General features: G+C 42.0%; 1 protein-coding gene across 3 annotated transcripts in view; it reads left to right on the plus strand.

Annotated features, from left to right (window-relative positions):
• The first annotated feature begins 9,307 nt into the window (after positions 1-9,307).
• MTTP (microsomal triglyceride transfer protein) overlaps positions 9,308-23,576 on the plus strand; it is a 58,755-nt gene continuing 44,486 nt past the window's right edge. Inside the window, exons 1-4 of one of the 3 annotated variants that reach the window (XR_012904044.1) lie at positions 9,308-9,970; positions 17,230-17,417; positions 18,488-18,631; positions 21,877-21,984. Coding sequence is in view for 2 of the 3 variants with exons in the window: in XM_075929652.1 (XP_075785767.1) it covers positions 9,910-9,970; positions 17,230-17,417; positions 18,488-18,631; positions 21,877-21,984 (501 nt within the window). In the remaining variant the exon portion in view is untranslated. The remainder of the gene's footprint in view (positions 9,971-17,229; positions 17,418-18,487; positions 18,632-21,876; positions 21,985-23,576) is intronic. The other 2 variants (XM_075929652.1, XM_006133780.4) reach the window with 2 other exon arrangements.

A 23,576-nucleotide genomic window follows, 5' to 3' on the forward strand; every position in this document is an offset into this window, starting at 1 on the left:
CCACAGAGTCAGTTACCTCATCATAGAAGCTAATCAAATTGGTCAAGCACGACTTGCCCTTCATGAATCCATGCTGACTATTCTTGATCACCTTCCCCTCTTCCAAGTGCTTCAAAATGGATTCCTTGAGGATCCCCTCCATGATTTTTCCAGAGACTGACCGGCCTATACTTCCCTGGATTGTCCTTCTTCCCCTTTCTTAAAGATGGGTACTACATTTGCCTTTTTCCAATCATCCAGGATCTCTCCTGATCTCCATGACTTTTCAAAGCTAATGACCAAAGGCTCCTCCATGACATTTGCCAACTCCCTCAGTACCTTGGGATGTATTAAGTCTGGACCCATGAATTTATGTATGTTTAACTTTTCTAAATAGTTCCTTACCTTTACCCACCAAGGGCTGTCCATCTTCATCCCCTCTTAGCGCATTAGTCCGGGAGCCCACCTTGTCCATGAATACAGAGGCAAAGAAAGCATTGAGTACTTCAGCTTTTGCTACATCATCTGTCACTAGATTACCTCCTTCATCCAGTAGGGGCCGCACACCCTCTCTGATCTCCTTCTTCTTGTTAACATGCCTGTAGAAACCTTTCTTGTTATCCTTCACATCCTTAGCCAGTCGCAATTCCATTTGCACTTTCGCCTTCCTGATAACCCCCCAGCATTCTCGAGCTATACATTTAAACCCCTCCCATGTCATTTGTCCAAGTTTCCACTTTTTGTAAGCTTCCTTTTTGTGCTTAAGTTCACCAAGGATTTCCCCTGTAAGCCAATCCGGTCTCCTACCATTTTTGCCTCTCTTGCTATGCGTCGGGATGGTTTCTTTCTATGCCTTCAATAAGGCTTCTTTAAATTACTGCCAGCTGTCCTGGACTCCTTTTCCCTTCATGTTAGCATCCCAGAGGATTCTGCCTATCAAGTCTCTCAGGGAGTCAAAATCTGCTTTTTTGTATTTTACTACTCTCGTTTCTTCCTTTGGTCAGGATCCTGAAATCTACCATCCCGTGACCACTGCTTCCCAGGTTGTCACCCGCCTCTACTTCCCCTATTAGTTCCTCCCTGTTTGTGAGCAGAAGGTCAAGCTGCGCACGGCCCCTGGTCGGATCCTTCAGCACTTGTGCCAAGAAATTATCCCCAACATTCTTCAAAAACTTCCTGGATTGCCTGTGTACTACCGTATTCGTTTCCCAACAGATGTCAGAGTGATTAAAGTCCTCCACGAGAACCAGGGCCTGCGATCCGGAAGCTTCTCTCAGTTGTCCAAAGAAAGCCTCATCTACCTCATCCACCTGATTCAGTGGCCTGTAGCAGACACCAACCACAACATCACTGCTGTTGTTTGCTCCTTTAAACTTAATCCATAGACTCTCAACAGGTTTTTCTCCCTCTTTATACTGGAGTTCAGAGCAATCTTAGTGCTCTCTTACATATAGTGCAACTCCTCCTCCTTTTCTCCCCTGCCTGTTCTTCCTGAACAGTCTATACCCTTCCATGACAGAGCTCCAGTCATGTGAGTCATCCCACCAAGTCTCTGTTATCCCAATTAAATCATATTTCTTGGACTGGGCCAGGGCCTCCAGTTGTTCCTGTTTGTTTCCCAGGCTTCTTGCATTAGTGTACAAACACCTCTGATAACCAGTTGATTGCCCTATCTTCTCCATTCGAATCAGGGGTACTCCTTCCTTGCTCGTTCCTCTCTGCATTTCTTCCTGGTATCCGACTTTCCCACTCCCCTTAGGGTTTTGGCCATGGTCCTCCAACGAACCTAGTTTAAAGCCCTCCTTACTAGGTTTGCAAGCCTGCCCGCGAAGATACTTCTTCCTCTCTTCATTAGATGGATTCCATCTCTTCCTAACAATCGTTGTGCCCGGAACAGAGTCCCATGGTCGAAGAAATCAAAGCCCTCTCTGCGATACCACCTACGCAACCACGCATTTACGTCCTCAATTTGACGATCCCTGCCCAGTCCTTTCCCTTCAACAGGGAGGATGGACGAGAACACCACTTGTGCTCCGAGTTCGTGGATCCTGCTTCCCAACGCTACATAATCTGCAGTAACCCGCTCAAGGTCATTCTTGGCCGTATTGTTAGTTCCCACTTGGAGAAGCAGGAAGGGGTAGCGATCCGAAGGTTTGATCAGTTTGGTAAGCCTCTCAGTCACATCCTGAATGCGAGCTCCCAGTAAGCAAACACACCTCTCAAGATTCCAGGTTCGGATACCAGATTGATGGCTCAGTCCCTCTCAGGAGGGAGTCCCCGACCACCACCACCCGTTGTTTTCTTTGACAGCAACTTGATCATTGAGCTGATACGTACACAGGCAATATTATATACATTAACATTTTACAATACCTTCTCCTCCAACACCCAATTTTAGAGGATAACAAAGGAAAAGGAAAAGATAACAATTCTCTCAGTTGTACCACTAATATTAGCACAAAAGTAAGCTACTTAAAGGTCAAAAGCTATGGCCTACTATTTTGGGGTGCTATTTCTGTAATGGATGCCCCAGTTGCCTGTCCTGCATCTTGCTCCTCCTCTTCATCCATTTTCTCACTATCTGTCTCACTGTTCATGATGGGGCCTAGGACTCAGCCTCATCAGAGATATCCAAAGTTGTTATGGGGTGGGAGTAGGGTCTTCACCAAAAGGCAAGCAGCTTGTAAGAACAACAGAACTGCTTAGAACAAGATCAATTGTTGGCATTCCTGTCCTTCTGGTATGCCTGCTGCCACTTCTTGGCTTACATGCAGCATTGCTGTTGGTCCTTGTCACGTCCCTTCTCATGCATCACCCAAGTGATCAGCTCGTAGATAGATGTCCACATTTCTACAATTTGTTTGGAGCTGCACCATGTCTTCTACCCATGCATCCAGGAGATCCACTGTCTCCTGTGTACTTAGGAATTAGTGCATCATTGGGCAGTTGCACTCAACAATGGAGAGCTGGTAGGTATGCTTGCCAGGCTGGGCAATCAAGGAAAAGGAATTTCAAAAATTTGCATGCCTTTAAAGAAAGGGGGTGAGCTTCTAGTTTAAATGACTTTTGGGCCATGGAGTTCACATTAATGTCCACAGAGGTCAATTTAGGGTATTATTGGACATCTGCTAGAGAGGACTGTTAAGCTACGTCTATACTACAAGGTTTTTGCACAAAAACAGCTGGTTTTGTGCAAAAACTGGCAGAGCATTCACACCTCAAGCACACTTTTGCGCAAGAAAATCGACAGAACAGAGGGCTTTTGCCAGTAGAGTTAGTCCTCTCCCCACAAGGAATAACTCCTTTTTGCACTACAGCTCTTACTCAAAAAGGCAGGTGTGAACGCTCTGCAGGGGTTTCTTGCTTAAGAAACCCCTATCGGAAAAAGCACAGGTGCTCTGATGATGATCAGAGCTTTCTTGCGCAAGAGCGTCCATGCAGTGTGGATGCTCTCTTGCGCAAAAGCACATCGCTTTTGCGATGCACTTTGTCTGGACTCGCTTTTGCACAAGAAGGTTTCGTGCAAAAACTCTTGCACAAAAGGCTTCTTCCGCAAAAACCCTGCAGTGTAGATGAAGCATTAGGGTTGACATAGGCAATACAGGGTGGGTCTAGACTACATTCCTCTTTTGAAAGAGAAATGCAAATTAGGGAAATTGAAAATGCAAATGAAAATGTGAAAGAACCCTTATTCCTGAAAGAATGAGGTTTACACGGTTCTTTTGAAAAAGGGTGGTTGTTTTTTTTTTTCAAAAGAACCCTGTCTAGACTGGTTTTTTTTTTCTGAAACAATATCTTCTGAAAAAGTGATTGGAAGAGATTATGCAAATGAAGTGCGAGATTTGTAAATCAGCACTTCATTTGCATTTTCGATTTCCTAAATTTGCATTCCTTTTTTGAAATGCACCCACACTGTCTACCCTTCTGCTGTGTTGACCATAGTACATCAGCTATGACTTCATGTCGTTCAGGGAGATAGTGTTACTGTATTGGGATAACAGGAACATATATCAGAGGGAGACAAACTTAAGTCTAAACACAAGCACGAATGGGTCAATTTTAGACACACTTAATGTCAAAATAACTTTGTAGTGTAGACAAGGCCTAAGGCCAGATCTGGGCCCTGCAATTGCAATTTAAGCTCCATTCCTGAAAAAACTTATGCAAATGGTTTGTCCTATTGAAGTCAAGCACAAGCGTTTGGAGGTGGTAGGTTAACAATCATTTTGAGAATGGAAAAGATAGAAAAGAATACCATTTACTTTCTTTCAGCTATGTTAGTTCTACACTCAGGCTCAAGAGGGATGAAAAGTAAGAACACTTTATTTTTATCTGCTGGTTTTAGTGATATGACAAAGTGCATACAGGGGGTAAAAAGGTGCTATATTTACACAGTCACATTCTTCAGAGAACTATCATGGTTTAAAAAACCAATTCCATATCCATTTCACCCTTTTAAAAGCGTTACACAGTATTCACATTTCACATTCAACTGACATAATTAACTTTAGTTCTTAAGACTTCAGTGTCATTGCTCAGTTGGAGTTGAAGTATACTAGGCACTTCTCTTTCCCAAAAGACCATCTACTAGAAGAATGCTGCAACAGAACTGCAATTTATTCTAGAGCCCAGAGTGTGTGAAATGTGACATATATACAATTTTGTAAAAGGATAGATGGCGATACTTACTTAGCTATGTTACTTGACATGCAAAGGCAGCAAACACATCTGTCTGTGGAACTTTACATTAATGCTTATCTCATGTTTCATTGGTTCCAATATATACTGCATTTCAAGTTTAGGATTGGTTTCAGATTTACTTCTGCTACTTTAGAAGTCACAAAACAGTGTGGTGTCTCTATGGTAAGATATTTATCTTTACCTCTTATACAAATACAAATTTCTCCATGTGTAGAAATTTTAACATTTTATTTTCTCAGGAACCCATATATCTTGGATTACTTTAAAAATCTGGATTTACAGTTGCTAACACTTATGTCTATTTTAAACCTCACCCTGTTTCTATTTATAACTAGATTTACATGCTGTAATCACACAAGTTCAGTTGCATCACAGTCCTAATTAGGAATCCTTCATTTTCACTTGGGTATTAAAGTCTGTAGTTTGATTGCTGACCAAAGTCATGTATTTTTGTTTGGTTTTTTTAATGTTCTGTTTTTAAAAAGTATTCAAATATTGTTTTTTCTTAGGCATGTGAAGATCCTCAAACTGTTAGCATAACATGTCACTCTCCTTTACAATTTTCTATTATGGCAGCATTGTAGATCCAAAACTATGTTCCTTTAAATGGCAGTTGTGAGGCAACTGTTCTGTTCTAAAATCTGTCACCATGCCAAGTGATGATAGGGTAAACCTATGACCCAAACAATTGCAAATAGTTCAGAAACAGTGCTAGACTAAGTATTCTGATAGAGTCCAATGTTAACCTTGAAGATGTTCATTTAAAAAGTGAATTTGCATGAACAAAAGTACACTGAATACAAAAATTCATCATAATAACAAACAAAAATCAAATTGATCAAAAATGTGAGCGAGGAACTAAACAAACAGGATCAGCTAGACATCAGTCGCCCAATGATAATATTATGTAATAAATAAGAACATCTATAGGGAAGGTGCAAGTTGTAGAACGAGAAAAAAACAGTGGGAAACGGGTTTGTACACAGAAATTGTCTCTGGGTAAGGTTTGATTATAGAGGTTCTTCTGGGCTGCCTCACACTGAGTACAAGTAAATAGAAAAGTATAAACCATACAGAACGAGTAGCCATATTTTACCAGAGCTTCGTTCCCTGGATTCTGGTCGACAATCACCTATTTCTACTCTTCTGAAGCACTGTCTATACAATAAAATTATTCATTGTAATATTTTTTTGCCATCAAGTGTAAAGCTATATCAGTGTTCTTAGCTTCCATTGCAACAACATGTTCAAGCTAGTTCATTATTATAACCAACAGTAATTTACCTAATGCAGACAAGGTTTTAGAGTGAAACCATTCTTTTAAGATTTTGATGGGGATAGATTAGAGAAAATTTAAAATTTCACTCCATCTTTTGTGAAGAATATCAAGAATATTTTATTGATCTCAGAAGAGCAAAAGTAATGTAATACGTTTTATTAGGCAATAGTGATACATTTATTATTTGGACTTTGGAATATAGATGACAATGGTAGTACTTTAACCCTGGAACACATGCCAGCAGGGCTTACCTGAGGTGTACATTAAGGACTCAGTCCTGCACCCACTCAATTCAATTATAAATACTTCCACTGATTTCAGAGGGTGCAAGATTAACTCCTCCAAGGCAGTTCTAAGCACTTTTACAATGATGGAAACTCCCTTGACTTCAGTGGATTTACTCCTAATTTGTATCCAATATCACTGAGATTATAATTAAGCCCTCTATTTGTGAGTAGAACCCTCATACTCAATATGTACCAATACAGATACAGTGTCCAGATTCTTGGCTTGTGTAAATTACTAACTCCACTGATTTCAAAGGATATAAACTGATTTACATCACTGAGGATCTAGCTCCAAATATTTAAAGTGTTTAAAAGACACTCTTCTTGACTTTAATTCAAGGATAGATAAGATACATGAAATATATTTTTTGATTCAATTCCAAAGATGTAAAATGTATGCAAAATGCTGATAATGCATTTTCACAGACAAACACAGACATAACTCTCCCTTGTAGACAAAATTCCGTATCTAAACATTTCCTGTCCAGAATCAACATTTCCAGGCTTTCACCAACCAGAAAATTACTTGTGCAAGGTGATTATTACATTTTCAACGAGTGCAAGAATTTTCAAAGTTCTCTGCTTTCCAAGCAATAGAGAACACAGTGAGAGTATCAGCTGCAATCCAGAAATAGGTATACACGTTTATATTATGCAACTCTTCTAATGCAAGAGTACAGGGTACCCCTGCTATAAATCGCCTCAGTATACATCCGTTCCACACTAAAGTCATTGATGCTCGTAGGAACTGATGCATTATAAGTCCTCCCATTCCCCACTCTTAAGTTGCGCCAAAAAAACCCCCAACAAAACAACAAAAAACCCCAAACCAGTTTGTGCAAATGGAAGTCAGCTGTGGGAAAAAATATTCCCCACTTTAAGTTGTTTTGCTGTAAGTCCAATTTTTTTTGAACATATCTTGGACTTACAGTGAGGACGGCCTGTATAGTACATTAGGGTTGCCAGGTGGTTTCAACAAAAATACCAGACACACTTGACATTACATCACAATCTACATTACATCTTATTTAGAAAATACCGGACATTTATATTTTCTCAATTTGTTTCCCAAACAGAAAGCTCAAATACTGGACTGTCTGGTTCAAAACCGGACACCTGGCAACCCTATATTATATTGACAGTTTAATATAAACTAAAACTATCATAGGAAACACACAGAGCCATCCCATCCATTAGATGGTTTGGAACGGTGTCACCAGGCCCCGCACTTTAGGGGGTCCTGCGACAGCCGCCTCAACTGTCCTACCAGTGGAACCCACAGGGCCCAATATGTCCCAGAGGATTACCTAGGGGGCCTGGTGTGGGGCAGTAACAGGGGTCAACTCCCCTTCACTCACCATCAGAGCACTAGCAGCCTGCTCTGCTATGCTGCCCATCTTCCAGCCCATGGGGGGAGGGAGGGGAGGAGTGGAGCAGTGGTGGGACCTGCGGTGGGAAGATTAGCCAATGCCCCATGCCCAGGGCACTGGGAAGTGGGAGTTGCTCCAGGTCCCATACCCCCACAGGGATGGCCCTGGAAACACATAACCAGCTGGCAGCCTGTATTACACCAGTTTGTTGCAAAGAAAGCTCCGTTTAAACCTATTTCAAATGTATGCACTAGGAGACAATTTCTGTCTTCAGTTACATACTTGAAATTCTGTTGACTGCTCTGGATTTGCTCAGGTGAAACAGAGGCAAAATAAAGGGTTATATTTTCTACAAGGGAAAAGCCCAGGTAGGCGCTAGGAAACAAACTGAAAAACTGTTTTCTAAGCTGAGGTGAGTGGTTGTTCTTTTACAGAATGTGAAATGGGTTTGACCTTCCAAAGCCACTGGTAGAAATCTGGGATACTGGGAAATCCATATTGCTTTAGGGCTGTTGTATGGAGAACCAGACTTATTCTCTGGCCCTATAGTCCTTAAGGAAAGATGTTGCTTTGATCTCTACAAAAGCTTTGGCCTCAATCTTCCCATGCTTGCATTGAGGTTGTGGAGTGTTTCACACCACAGCTATGGAAGCAGCGTAAGGTAATATTGACAAGGTCATAATTATCTTGCATTGTTAAATACTTGGCAGTTTAAGGGGAACCAAAGGCCATCTGTCAGACCAGCATCGCAACTAGCTATTCTGGGGGGTGCATGCAAGATATGACTTTGGGCCCCGTCTCCTCTCATGACTCACCTCTTGAGTATTATTACTTAGCTAACAGTTATTTACCCCATCTTCTCAGTGAATTAAAGTGATTAAATAAGTTTGCATAGTTTTAATTGCATCTAGTATTTCATTTAAAGAACAAAAATGACGTTATGCAAGTAAAAAATAAGCCCTTCCCAAGTTATTAATAAAATCAAATGTCTCATAATTTAAATTTGAGAGCAATCGCCTGCATTGTTTAATATCAGATAAAATAATCCACTAATTATTCGACATGGAGAGTTGTGGAGACATACATTATACCATAAATAGTAGCATTAGAATACTTACAATTATTCTCATTTGTCTTGCTTTCATGCCAGCCCATGTTTCCAAGACTTCTGTGAAGGGGGTGGATTGTGTAAGCTTACGCTCAGTTGAAATGACTGCCAGGTTCGTTAAAAGCTCTTGGACCATTGTAAACTGCAGGCCATTTAGAAGTGGCGGGGTCAGGGCAGGGATCTGTGGCTGTGGGGGATTCAGGGCAGGGAGGCTTGGGGATGTGTGTGCAGGAATAAGGGCAGTGGGAATATGGGGAGTGTAGAAATCAGGGCACAAGGAGGAGGGTGATACAAAGAGATTTATAATGAAATGTGATGGAAAAAAATTGAGAAAAGGAAAATATATGCTGAATGTAAGGAGGAAACTACCTAGGGGCCTGTGGGAAAGTTTCCTAAGGAAAGTGGTGGAAATCCCATTTCTTGAGATGTTTAAAACTAGCTTGACAAAACACACAAACACCACACGGTAGGGAACCACATCACTGGTAGGGGAATAGGGTGAATGGACTAACAGATCTTTTCAGTCACTAGCTTTTTTCATGTTAATGATGACTAATGTCTAGCTGAGGTTTCTAAAATCTATAATAGAATCTCTTTGATAAAAATATAATAATAATTGATAATTTCTCTGAGGATGTCTGTAATAAAATGCCACCTGTTCTTTAATAGGCATTCATAATTGTGGAGAACTTCTGCATTCAACAAAGCCCTCAAAATGTACTGATGCCTCAGGGCTAGAGTCTGCTATCCTGACCTGTACTGTGTTGTACCAAGTGGTCCCAATGATCTTAATGAAAGCATTGTAGGATCTGACCTCATGACAGGGGCTCAAACCATCTTCCATGAAAGATGGTAGAGAAAACTTCTCATCGATTTCCTAAGCAGTTGGATAGGGCCCCTTTATCAGTGTCCCGTCTGAATCTAATTAGTATTTGAAAATGAAAACCGAGGTGAACAATAAAATAGGTAAAAGCTCCAGTTACCTCAGTTAATGATTATCTGGGAGACCATTCAATGAACTTAGTACCTGAGTGTGGAATTTGGAATCTGACCTTTACTACATCTAGATAAACGGCACTGCAGATTCAGAGGCTCTTCTTCACAAACTTCACTCCAATCTGAAGACTTCACTTCTTGGTAGCTTTTTTATTTAATGTGGTAGTCAAGAGCTCAGAAGAGTCAAGCATGATTCTTCTTACTGTGCTTTTCCTCTGCATCTTTTCCACATACTCCGCCTCTGTTAAAGGTAGGTCTGCACTGTGTTTGGTTAATTTTTTGGCAGTAGCAGTAGTGAATGTACAATGGTATATTTTTTACATTAGAAAGGAAAATCTTATACTAAATGAGTTAAGGAGAAAAAATTATGCATCACAAACACATGTAATGTTAGTTTTGTAATGTTAATTTCACCCTAGTTTACAGAAAAAGCAAAGGGATCAAGTGCTTCTAGTACTAGCTTTACCAGTGACCTTGGGCAAGTCACTTCATGTCTCTGTTTCCCAACTGGTAAATGGGGCTAAGGCTACTTATCCTCTTTTGTAAAGCACTTTGAGATTTACAGATTAAAAATGCTATAGAGGAACAGAGTATTATTACAACAATTTTCATTTTAGGCTCAATCCTGCAAGTGGTTGAATACTGATACTGATTCAGCAGGACACACAAAAGTAGTTTTGCCTTTGACTTCAAAGGTGCTTTTCATTTGCTTAAAATTAAGCACTTGATTAAGAGCTTTGACAGATCAGAACTGAGACCTAAGTGCTTATTCCCTCTGAAAGCTTTAGTATCACCAGCCTATAAAATAACAGAAGATTTCCTTGCACAAATTCCTATGTGGGGATAGCCTGCCACTGTTTGTAAATGATGGAGTAAATTTACAAGACTTTTAGGCCAGACCAATCAAAAATTTGGGTGAAAATTATATAAGAACATATGAGTCTATACATTGAGGGCCACATTCTTAAATAAATGGTAATGTAGTTTTATGCAGGTGTCCTAAATTCATATTAATTACCCTTCCAATATCAGGCCTGGCTTTGGGATAGCCTGTGGGATGGGTTAGTTGTTACTGCCCCTCCCAGTCTCTTATGTAGGGCAGCCAGGCTATTTGATCTGTTTAAGAACAGGCCAAGTGGCTGTTTCTCCAGCAAACTGTCACATAGTTTTCCTCCACACCAGCATATGTGGAACCAGCACAGAGCCCACCTCTTCAGTTTTCAATTGGTGAAGAGCTACCTTGTGCATCATGTTTGCTCATCTTTTCTCTCACAGGAGAGGCAAAGCACAGGACTCATTACAGAGTCCTCTATCAATAGGTGAATTTCACTATGCTGCCATAAACATCTTATTTATTACTACTCACTGACATGCTGGACCTCTAGTATTTGCTACTCTCAACTTCAGAAATAATGTTATTTTGACATAGTTACTCCATGATGTAAAGCAATGTGGAATATAAATACTTAGCACTGTGCATCTTCAATATGCTGTGCAAACATTAACTCATTAAATAATTCTCAGAACTGCCTTATGAGAAATCATTATTTCCATTGAACAGATGGAGAAGCTGAAAGGTTAGGTCACTTGCCCCACGCCATGTGGTGAATCAACGGCAGTGTTGGGATTAGAATTCAGTTTGTGGCTCTAAACCCCCCAGACTGCGCTTCCTCTTTAAAATACTTAAGGAGTATTCTTTACATTCAAGCCAGTTGGATAATTGCACATGATATGTTTCTAGCTTTAGTTACATTTTAAAAATGTTTTCAAATAAATACATGGCTTTCATTTTTTTAAAGGTATCCAATGTCATAAGAACTGGTAAGTGTAATTTATGGTCTTAGAGCCAGTTAGTGGTTCGAGATGCACATGTTGTGCATGCCAAATGTATTAATAAAAGGCACAGGATTTGACAGCTGTCTCTGCTCATGTCGTGTAACCTTTTGTATTATACACTATCATGATTTAATTATAGAATTGGCAAGTTACCCTTAATGATAGACACTTAACATTACTAGTCAAACTATGTGTTATGCCCTCCCCTTGAAAGCAACATATTTCATGGAGGCATTTCTGACAGACTAGCAGAATGCTGTCCCTGGGTCCAATCCTGTTTCCCTATAAGCCAGTGAGGATTTTGCCATTGACTGCAATGGAAATAGGATCAAAGGAATAAACATCACAGCATTATCTAGGTCTAACAGTACAGATCTCCTAAAGGCAGAATAATACCGAGTCTCTGATTTTTGGCTAAAAACAGAAATGCAATGTAATCTTCTATATTATTATACACAATCATAATTCTCTACTTAAATCATACCGCTATTTTACTGATGATGGAAATGGTACATGTATTCTGTAAAGCTATCTTGGGTTATTGGTGCATATCACCCAGTCCATATTAAGCATATCTGCTAATATTTTCTTTGCCTGTAAATCTAGCCATGTTATCTACGGCATCTTTAATCTCTATTGACTTCCCCTTTTCTAGTGCAGTAAATTCATGCTTCTCATGAATGCTCCCTGCCCTACTTGCCTTCCCTTGTCTCTTACCACATCTTTGCATGATAACCGCTCTTTGTGATCTAGTGTGTCTGCTTCTCCAACTGTCTGTACTTCCTTGTTGCCTCCTATGCATGGAATGCCGTTGCTGAGTTGGTGCACAAAGCTACTGTCTTCCCCTCATTTCAATTCCTCCCACACACTCACTGCTTCCAGGACTATCTGAACAAACTAGCTGATGAAGTCATTTGTGCATCTCTGTTACATGAGTGAACTGCTCCTCTGTGTGTGCAGGGCATCTAGTATTGGATGGGAAAGGCACAAAGGGAATATTACATGAAAGAACTACTGTAGAAAAAGACACATGGGATGAATTGAGGAAGTGTGGGGAAAGTGGAAAGTGGAGAATTTAAGCTTGAGAAAAATTTAAATAGAGAACAATCCTATGCTGTAATTAACAAGACATGTCTATTGTCACCCTGATAATTTTATTCATATCCTTTCTCCCACCCTTCATCTGTCTTTGCCTTTTTTAGATTGCATGTTCTATGGCAAGGACAGAATAATCTGTGGTGTAAAAGCATCTAGCACACCAAACTATCCCAATCTCAATATTCTTATTTTAGTGTAGTTGGCACTAAGTTACAAGCTGCGTCTAGAGTGTGGTTTTTTCCCCCTGAAAAAGATATGCAAATTGAGAACCGCAATTTGCGCACCTTTTTCCATTTCTTTTGTTGGAAGAGGCTTTTCCGACATTTGGCCCATCTACACGGGGCCAAATGTTGGAAAAAAACCCTTTTTTGGCACATCCCTTCTTCCTCGTGAAACAAGGTTTACAGGGATGCTGAAAAAACATATCTGCTCTTCTGAACATTTTTTTGGAAAAGCAGACACGTTCCTTGGACGTGGCAGAGTTTTTCCGGGATACCTTCCAGTATCCTGGAAAAACTGGAGATATCCTGGAAAAACTCTGGAGTGTAGACATAGCCATAGTATACTTCAAACAACCCATAGGACTCCAGCAAAGATTTATTTCCAAGAATTGGGGTCTGTTCCAGATGGATATTGACAAGTTCTTATGAGGTGCTGAGCACATGCAACTGCCAATAAAGTTGATGGGAGCAGAGCGTGCTCAGCATTTCACAGGAAGGACTCAGAGACCCTTGTAGGAGCAGGCACTCTATTTCAAAAGCTCTCATTTTAAAGAAAAACCTCTTTAAAAGCTCACTAGGAGAACTTTCCAGCATCATAACTGTAGCAAGAAAAGGAGACAACAGCCCCAATTTTCAGATTTTATTTTTTTCGCCTATGAACACTTGAATTTTTTTTTTAACAAAAATCAACCCTGTCATAGTGGCTCTCCAACACAAATCTAATCAAAGGAAGAATTCAAACTTTTATCTACCTGCTATTTGAATAAACAAATACTTTGCATTTTTTCTTGATTAGATGTATTGAAATTCTTATTTAGCCAAGTCATATTCAATGGTGCAAGATGTCACACAAATTGGGAAACTGGGTACTGTCAATTCTCTGAAAGGAACACAGAACACACTGGCTGAGTTGCAGTTTGTTTGAGAACCTGTCTGAGAGATGGTTTGGTGGATTTTCCTTTTCTATGTTTGCCAAGAGACTTACTCATCCCTCCTGGAGAAAACAATACTATCCTTTCTGGTTTATTTCTGTTGCAGTTTGGAATGCAGCTTCTGCAATTTAAGGATCTGATCTCATACCCACTTAAGTCCATGACAAGGCTTCCATTGATGTAGCATTAGACTATCCTGATAGCACTCAGCTCTCTTCAGTTATAAATAGAACATCAAATTATTATAACAGAAAGCAGTTTGGAGGGCAAGAGAAAAAAGGAGTCTAATTTTTGTCCAGTTAGTTTACTTTGTGCATGTGGCAGCCATAGGTGACTAAATCTAGGGACACTGAGGGTATGTCCAGACTGCATCCCTCCATTGGAAGAGGGATGCAGATTAGGCAGGTCGACATTGCAAATGAGGTGGGGATTTAAATATCGTGCGCCTAATTTGCATAAAAATGACCACCACGTTTTGTCAACTCAGCACTTTGTCAGCAAAAAGTGGCAATCTAGAGGGGGATCTGTTGAGAAAGAAAGCTTTTTTCGACAGATCCCTTATGCCTCCTGCAAGGATGTTTACAGGAACTGTCGAAAAAGGCTTTCTTTCTCGACAGAGTCCCCTCTAGCCTGCCACTTTTTGCTGACAAAGTGCTGAGTCGGCAAAATGCGGTGGACATTTCTATGCAAATTAGGAGCAGGATATTTAAATCCCCACCTCATTTGCAATGTTGATCTGCCTAATCTGCATCCCTCTGCTGAGAGAGGGATGCAGTCTAGACATACCCTGAGTGTGCTACCCCACACCCTGGCTTGAAGGCATTTCTAGTATAGATAGGGTTTACGGTTTGGTTCAATGGCTCTCAGCACCCCCACAATACAAATTGTTCCAGCACCTCTGTTGGCAGGACTTTGTATGCAGTCAGTGTGTTTCATGTCCCATCTGCAACCCCTCTATATGATAAGTGAATTAGTCAATACTCCCTTGCATAGAAGAGACTTTTATAGCCATTAACAAGAGAGGATAAAAGCCCTTGTAAACATTTTTATAAAGGGAATTTTATACATTTATTTCAGGGTATACCATTTAAACGATGTGCTACCAGAAACTGTTTTTTTTAAAGTCAATTAAAAATTCCAATTGATAGCATTCCTTTAACAACAAACACTTTACTTGTGACACTTTAAGGATCAAATGCTGTTGCCTTTCCACATGCTGCAGTTAAAGTAAGTGAAAACACCATGCTCTCATATCAGGCAAAACTAGCTCCCATATCAGAGGCAACACTAGCTCCCATTTCTGAGTCTGAGGAGGGATCCTTGACAGTGGAATTGGAGTATAATGTGTACACCTGACCTAGAGGTGCAGAGAAGAGGCAAGATAGGGCATTGGGCACTCTGGGCAAGGCCAGCTGAGATGGTGGGAAAAAAACCTTTGAGCCTTGTCTACATACTGCTCCATCCACCTATGTTAGCAATAGTGGAACTGAACCACTGGGGAATAATATGTGCAATTTTTGCTGATGCAGAAGCACCATGTCAATAGGGGCACATCTATGGAATATAGGCAGTCCCCGGGTTACGTACAAGATAGGGACTGTAGGTTTGTTCTTAAGTTGAATCTGTATGTAAGTCAGAACTGGCGTCCAGATTCAACCACTGCTGAAACTGATCAGTTTCAACAGCGGCTGAATCTGGACACCAGTTCTGACTTACATACAGATTCAACTTAAGAACCCCAGGCATCCCCAAGTCAGCTGCTGCTGAAACTGATCAGCAGCTGATTCCAGAAAGCCCGGGGCAGGGGCTTCCTGTAGTCAGCCACTGGTCAGTTTCAGCAGCGGCTGACTTGGGGACGCCTGGGGCAGAGCAGCTGGGGTGCTGCTGGGTTGGTCCAGTAGCGCCGCCGCTCCTCGGTGCTACTGGACCAACCCAGCAGCACCCCAGCTGCTCTGCCCCAGGTGTCCTGATTCAGCCGCTGCTGAAACTGATCAGCAGTGTCTGAATCAGGACTCCTGGGGCAGAGCAGCTGGGGTGCTGCCGGGTTGGTCCAGTAGCGCCAAGGAGTGGTGCTGCGGGACCAACCGTCAGCGTCCCACCTGCTCTACTACAGGCTCGGGGCTTTGCTCCACGTCTCCCTGGTCTGCTGGGGGGGGGGCCACTAGCTGCGCCCCCCTCGCCCCAGCAGACCAGGGACACGGGGAGCAAAGCGGCAGCGGTGGCGGGGTGCCGTGCCTCTGAGGCTTTTGCTCTGGCAAAGCCTCAGAGGCGCGGGACCCCTCCGCCTCCCGGCTTTGCTCCAGGTGTCCCTGGTCTGCTGGAGACGGTCCCCAGCAGACCAGAGGCACTGGGAGCAAAGCGGCAGCGGCGGCGGAGTCCCGCGCCTCCCCGGCTTTGCTCCGGGTGTCCCTGGTCTGCTGGAGACGGTCCCCAGCAGACCAGAGGCACCAGGAGCAAAGCAGCAGCGGCGGCGGGATGCCGTGCCTCTGAGGCTTTGCTCTGCCGCTTTGCTGCCGGTGCCTCTGGTCTGCTGGGCCGTCTCCAGCAGACCAGGGACACCAAGAGAAAAGCCGCAGCGGTTTTTTATTTATTTGGTGGTGGTGGTGGGGTGTCTTTTAAAACATTGTCTAGTCTAAGTGTAACAAAAATCAAGTGACAACTCCTAGAAACATTTATTTTATGGGTTTACTGCTCTGAATGAAAAAGGCAACACCACTGTTTTCTGTTGATCTTCACTGCTTTCATTTGTGTCATCCCTTGGGTGGAGTCTCAATACAGTGACTACAGGCAAGGTCCTGAAAGCGGAGAAGTGATTCCTAATATAGACTGCAGGACAATGTAGCACTTTAAAGACTAACAAGATGGTTTATTAGATGATGAGCTTTCGTGGGCCAGAAGTGGGTCTGGCCCACGAAAGCTCATCATCTAATAAACCATCTTGTTAGTCTTTAAAGTGCTACATTGTCCTGCATTTTGCTTCAACTACCCCAGACTAACATGGCTACATTTCTATCACTAATATAGACTGAGTGCCTTCAACTTCCATTAACTTTCATGAGAGATCAGGGCACTCAGCAATTCTCAGGTTGCCAAACAAATTGCTTTCTAGTGATAGATATATTCTGAGCTCACTCTGAGTTCCTTTTTTTAAAAAAAACCTATCCAAAGGGAAGAATTTGAACCTAAGCTAAATCTTCTAATATCTCAGTGTAAAGTTACAAAGGTTTTTATGGATATTCTAGTTTAATTGCCTGAACTCACAAAAGCAGTCCCACCAATGCTTGAATTCTTTGTCAGAGGAAAAGTCTTTAGTTCTTCTAAAGCTGATTCTACACTTTTGAGAGAGAAATGACAGATCATTGGGTCCATGGTGATTACTGAAATGATATCATGTGCGTTTTTGTCTCCCTTTTTCCAAACAGGGCACACTACAGGACCAAGAATAAATAATGACAAGCTATACAAATTCACCTATTCAACTGAAGTGCTTATCAATAGGGTTAAAGGATTACCAGAGGACAGCGCGGGCTACCGGATTTCATCTGGTGTTGATGTCAACCTAGTATGGCGAAACCCCAACAATGATGATGACCAGTTGATCAAAATTATGGTAGGAGTTTTCAAAAGCGTATAAAAGCCGACAATTACATTAAACCCCCCTATTTTCAGTAGTCTAATTTCCATTTTATGTTGCTTTGCCACATGGATGGTAAATTAGTGTTTATGAATATTGGGATGAATTATTCAAACACATCTATAGGCCAGAAATCTGTCACCTGCTGAAACAAGATATCCTTGGGAAAGGGCAGGCCATGCAACGTTCTGAGCACTCCTATTGCTATAGGAGCCATCCACGTGTGGACAAGTTCATCGAATAGGTCTTTTCTATTTCTAAGTTTTGATTTATGACAAGTCCTTCATTATGTTTATGTAACATATGTAATGCTTTGTTTACTGTAGTGATTATAGTTTGCTGGAGTGATGCTCAGATTCAAAACAAAACTCCATCCAAATGAAAAAATAAATGTTTCCCAGGATCCGTCTATACAAAACAATAAAAAAGATTTAACTGCCTTATCAAAGAGTCAGTATGTAGGCCCTGTTGTAAATATTATTAGGAGTCACAGATATTTTAGCAAGTTATGTTTAGATAACAATATAGGTAGGTAGATCTTGAAGAAATGTTTCCTATTGGGATTCAATTTTTTTTTATAAGATGAGCATATCACCAGCTAAATCTACATCCTATTTGACTCCCACCAACTGATTAGTTATGTAGGTTCAATAACTGCCTACAAATTATAAATTCACCATGTGGTATCAAAGCATTATAGGTAAGATTAACACATCTGCATCCAACAGCTTCCATTTAGGCATGGCCATCAGTGTGCTCAGATGTGCTCAGCATTTAGCAGCTTTTCCTGAAAACTAAAAAGTTTGCTATGTAAGTTTAAAAATCAAGCCACTTCTGTTAACTGCTTTCCTCAGTTGCTCTGAAAAAATCTTCAGTGATAGGTTCTGACTCGTTTTTGCAAATCTGCCCTACATCAGTCTCACACATACCATAGAAAGCAAATAGCAGAATGAATAGAACTATTAGGTGATGTTGTCCGTCTGTCCATCCATCCTTCTGCCAACACACGATTGCTCCCTATGCATTTTTTGCTTTTATTTTTCTAGATAAAAGATGTTAAGATTGAAAATGTGACTGAACGTCCAGCAGCAAAAAATATCTTTAAAGGGAAGCACTCAGAGAATATAATTGAAAAAGAATATCTGTCAGCTTTACAAAGGCCTGTAATTCTTCAATGGACCCATGGAAAGGTAAGTCCCTGCTTTTTAAAATTCATGCATATTCCTTGAGGAAGCTCTGAACAAGCTTCTTGTTGGCATGAAAAAAAATTAACTATTTGTTGTCTCTTTAGAGTTATTAATATCATGTCTTATTTTTGTACATAAAATATATTAATTTTGGGCTAATCTGTGACTTGCTGTATTATTTAAGGGCATTGTGGGGAGGGCATAAAGAGCCTTGTCAATCCCTGGCTCCTTGTGTTATGAGAGCGCTCTATGTTAATATATGTTTTAGAATTGTGCATCTGTCTGAGAGTCCATTTGTTCACGAATTCCTAAATGGTAAGAGCTAGGATCACCAAATTTGGTATGCGGCTTCCTCTTATCATAACTTAAAGCAAGGTCAGGGTTGGTTGTGCCAGGACAATGGGATATGCCTGGAATTAGATTGTTTCTCATAAAATGGAAAGGAAAGGGTCTGGTAGGAGGCACAGTTTTACTGCAGAATGACTACAGAGGGGCAGCAAGGACCAGAGCTGGGGATGGGGACATCTGTAACCCCACTGGGCTAGGAGAGGGTAGGAGTGCATAAAGCGGCAGCTATCTACTATATATATTTCAGAGTGTGTGTCTGTTTGTGTGTCTGTCTGTTCCCCAGCTGGGGATATGCACCCTTTCCCCAGCTGTGCCCGCTACAGCAGCCATGGACAGGTGTTTCTTACGTGGCCCCAAGATGCTGCAGTGAGAAAGGGCTGGGGTTGTCCTCTCTCCCTGGAGCAGCCTGCATACAGAACCTCTCATCCCCATCCCCATCCCAGCACAATGATTTAAATGAAGAAAAATAAAACTGATTTTAGTTAAGAACCTGAGCAACACCAGAAAAATCTTCTAATGTCTGTATATATATAAATAGTTCATGGGTAAGGTGACAGGAGATGGCATTCAAGAATATATAGCATAGCCCATAGGTAGGGCATATAAAACCATCTTTTTTGCATTGCAAATACAGTAGCTTCCTCTATGCAGCTATATACATCAAGCACTTAATATCTTGCATAGAGGCCAGCCAGAACTAGTCCCTGCTTTCTCTGTGTGCATCTGGGGGCAGATAGTTATGCAAAGAGGGCCAGGAGAAAGCAAGTCCATGGGTGCACCCACTCCAGCCTACAGACACAGCACAGCAGAAAAAGCAGACCACAGCATCCCAGAAGAATAGGCAGAGGAGATAAATTGGGGGAATCATTGGTATATAGACAGTAGCTAAAGCTGTAAAACTGAACAATTTCACCTAGTGATAAGGGGTGAAATCCTTGTTCTATTGAAATCAGTGGGAGTTTTGTCACTGATTTCACTGGGGCCAGGATTTCACTTAAGGGGTAGAGGGAGAAGAGGAAATATTATTCACCATGAAGGTAGACTACACTGAGTCTAGTCTGGTGTAATGTTAAGCAATCAGGTGATATCTGTACTTGAGTTTATCCTTATTGGCTATAGATAGCAATGTTAGTGCAAATTATTGTAATCCGATAAGTTAAATAGTTAAGATATCCAGATCCCTGAATCTTTGATGATTTCAATGAGATACAGGCTCCTGACTGCCTAATTTACTTTTGGAAATGTGGCATAGGCACTAAGCCATGGAAGTATTCATGAAAACTTTATCTGAGATCACCATCCAAGATAGGACTCACATCAGTTCATCACATAGAGCCTCCACTGGTTACAAAATCATTAAATAAAATATCCTGAAGTCTTCTGTGTTGTTCCTGTCCTGTGGAATTTTAATCAAGATTCAAGGAAAAAATGTGTTTCCATTCTTACTGGCAATGGCCTGGATTGTCATTTTACAACCTGTCCTAAGAAAAGGGGAGCACATTTCTACACTGCCACAGGAACAACCCAGCTCCTGTTTATTGGGAGCAGCTTCACCCTCTTTCATGGAGTAGCTTAGTTTCCCCACTATGCCTAGCTAGCTATTCTTGCTAATGAATGGGGAAGGACAAGCCAAGATATGCCACTCCCTCTCTATTGCTTTGCTACCCACTGACCCACAGTAGAGAATATCAGGGGAGCAGTGACAATCTGAGTTGTGCTGAGCAGGGAAGTGCATGGAGTGGGGGTGGGGCTATCTCTCCTTTTGAGCACTCTTCATAGTCAGCCAAGAACTATGACAATCTGACTCCCAAAAGATATTGACTGAGTGCTGTAAATAGGTTCTGAGGACATACACTGGCTGTCAGTTTGGCCTACCCAGTTGCAGGTGCCACTAGGCCTGTTCAGTAAGTTTCAAACTTAGCTTTGTTGTCAGTTTTAGAAAACAAAAAGAAACAGGATGGCACTGACTCTCCACTGTACACAACTCTAGACCAGGTTTAAAATATCAAACTGACACAACCTAAAAACGTCTGCTCCCAATACACTGCAAATATGTTGGCAGAAGCAGCTCTCATACTAGCGGCCAAGATGTAGTTTTTCATATAATGCTTTCAATGAACTTTTTCTTGCCAAGTAGAATGTTAGTTTGTTCCCTGTCACAAAGACAGGATCTCTTCTTCCACACCTGTGCCCTACATTGCTGCAACACTAACACAGATAACATATTGATTACACTTACAGTTTCTAGGAAGAAGGGCAGTATAAAAGCTCCTTAAATGCAGAGTGAAGGTGCAAAGTCTTTTGTTACTAGAGAAAGAGTTGATACATGACAGTTGTCATTTGTGGTTCAAAGGTTGGCGTGTGCTTGACACGTCATTTAAGTCCCTTCAACTCTGATTTACGTATGATTCATTCTGATTTATTGTAACGTGGTTAAAGTGCAATGGGTACTAGATGTATGTGGGGAGGGAACAGAGTGTGAAAGGTGGGATTAGTGTGGGATGTGAAGGTTTTGTCTACATCTTTACAGAGAATAATGCTCTAAGGGACCCATAGTAATCTACATTTAAGTGAACTACTTGTGCTCTTATATTTAGTCTTCCATTTCCTTGGTAAAGTCTCTCTTAATAGCACACAGGAAGTCAGTCATCTGAAGTGAAACCTTATTTAGTTATTGTTAGAGGCTTGAAATATCATAGCCCTATTCAGTTATAAGTTGGATCCTGCAGTCACTGGGGTTTTGCATAAGAAAGAACTATAGGATGAGGTCCAATAAGGTGAATAAAGCTCAGTTTCCTGAGCAGGACACTGGAAACTAGAAAGAAGTTTGCAGGAGGTCATGCGATAGTTCTCTGATTTAATCAGATGTATTCAGTTACTGTTTGTTTTTGTTTTCACAGGTTAAAAACTTCTACTCCTATAAAAATGAACCTGCAGTTATTCAGAATCTCAAGAGAGGCCTGGCTAGCCTATTTCAGATACAGCTGCACTCTGGTGCTGCCAGGGAGGTACTGTTTTACATCAGCAATAAAGAAATAATCAGATTGAGAGTCCAGTTCAGTCCTAGAATGTATGTGTGTGGCTGCCACTGACCTCAGAAGAATTTAAAGGCCATGACAGAATTTGGTGTTTTGTTTAAACTTGAACTTGTGATTGAAAAGTTCATCAGGAAAGACTTTGGTAATACTGATTGGCTACATTCAAATTGCAAATGTTTAACTTTATATGGTTTAAAAACTAATGTAGTGAAAGCAGAGCTACCACACTGTGGACTCTCAGTGGGTATGTCTAGACTACAAAGTTAGTTCGAACTAACGGACGTTAGTTCGAACTAACTTTCAAAGACACTACACTAGCGCTCCGTTAGTTCGAGTTTATTTAGAACTAACGGAGCGCTTAGTTCGAACTAGGTAATCCTCATTCCACGAGGATTAAGCCTAGTTCAAACTAGCTAGTTCGAATTAAGGGGTGTGTAGCCCCTTAATTCGAACTAGTGGGAGGCTAGCCCTCCCCAGGTTTCCCTGGTGGCCACTCTGGCCAACACCAGGGAAACTCTACTGCCCCCCTCCCGGCCCCGGACCCCTTAAAGGGGCACGGGCTGGCTACGGTGCCCGTGCCAGGTGCAAGCCTGCCAGCACCAAGCCAGCAGACCCTGCACCTGGCACGGATCGAGTCACCCACCCGATGCCCCCCAGCCCTCCCCCTCTTCCCGGGACCAGGCTGGCGGCTCCCGGGAGCTTGCCCGGGACCGCAAGAGGCGGGCACCCGCCTGGGCTAGTGCGGACATCGTGGACCTTGTCCACGATCTCCACACTAGGCACAGGAAAGTGGCCGGCTTGGGCAGGAGAGCTGCCAGCCTGGCCACCCAGGAGCAGGTGTGTAAGAGAATCAAGGGGGTCCACTGAGACCCCCGACCCTGAGCCCTGAGCTTACAATGGCCGTCCTGGGTCAGACCAAAGGTCCATCTAGCCCAGTAGCCTGTCTGCCGACAGCGGCCCACCCTAGGGACCCTGGAGGGGATGGACCGAAGACAGTGACCAAGCCATTTGTCTCGTGCCATCCCTCTCCAGCCTTCCACAAACCTTGGGCAGGGACACCACTCCTACCCCCTGACTAATACCACTCCATGGACCCAACCTCCATGACTTGATCTCACTTCCCTTTAAACTCTGTTCTAGTTGTAGCCTTCACAGCCTCCTGCAGCAAGGAGTTCCACAGGTTGACTCTTTGCTTTGTGAAGAAGAACTTACTGTTACTAGTTTGAAGCCTGCTAACCATTCCTTTCCTTTGGTGTCCTCTAGTCCTTCTTTATGGGAACTAATGAAGAACTTTTCTGTATGCACCCTCTCCACCCAACTCCTGCTTTTAGAGACCTCTATCCTGTCCCCCCTCCGTCTCCTCTTTTCTAAGCTGAAAAGTCCCAGTCTCTTTAGCCTCTCTTCATCTGGGACCTGTTCCCAACACCTGATCATTTTAGTTGCCCTCCCCTCTCCCAGCCTCTCTCTTCCCCTCTCCCACCTCCTTTTCCCAGTCTCCCCCAGTTTTGTTCAATAAAGACAGATTCCATTTTGTAAGACACGTTATCTTTATTTTGTACATC

The sequence above is a fragment of the Pelodiscus sinensis genome, chromosome 5 (assembly GCF_049634645.1).
Source record: "Pelodiscus sinensis isolate JC-2024 chromosome 5, ASM4963464v1, whole genome shotgun sequence".
Lineage (NCBI taxonomy): Eukaryota > Metazoa > Chordata > Testudines > Trionychidae > Pelodiscus > Pelodiscus sinensis.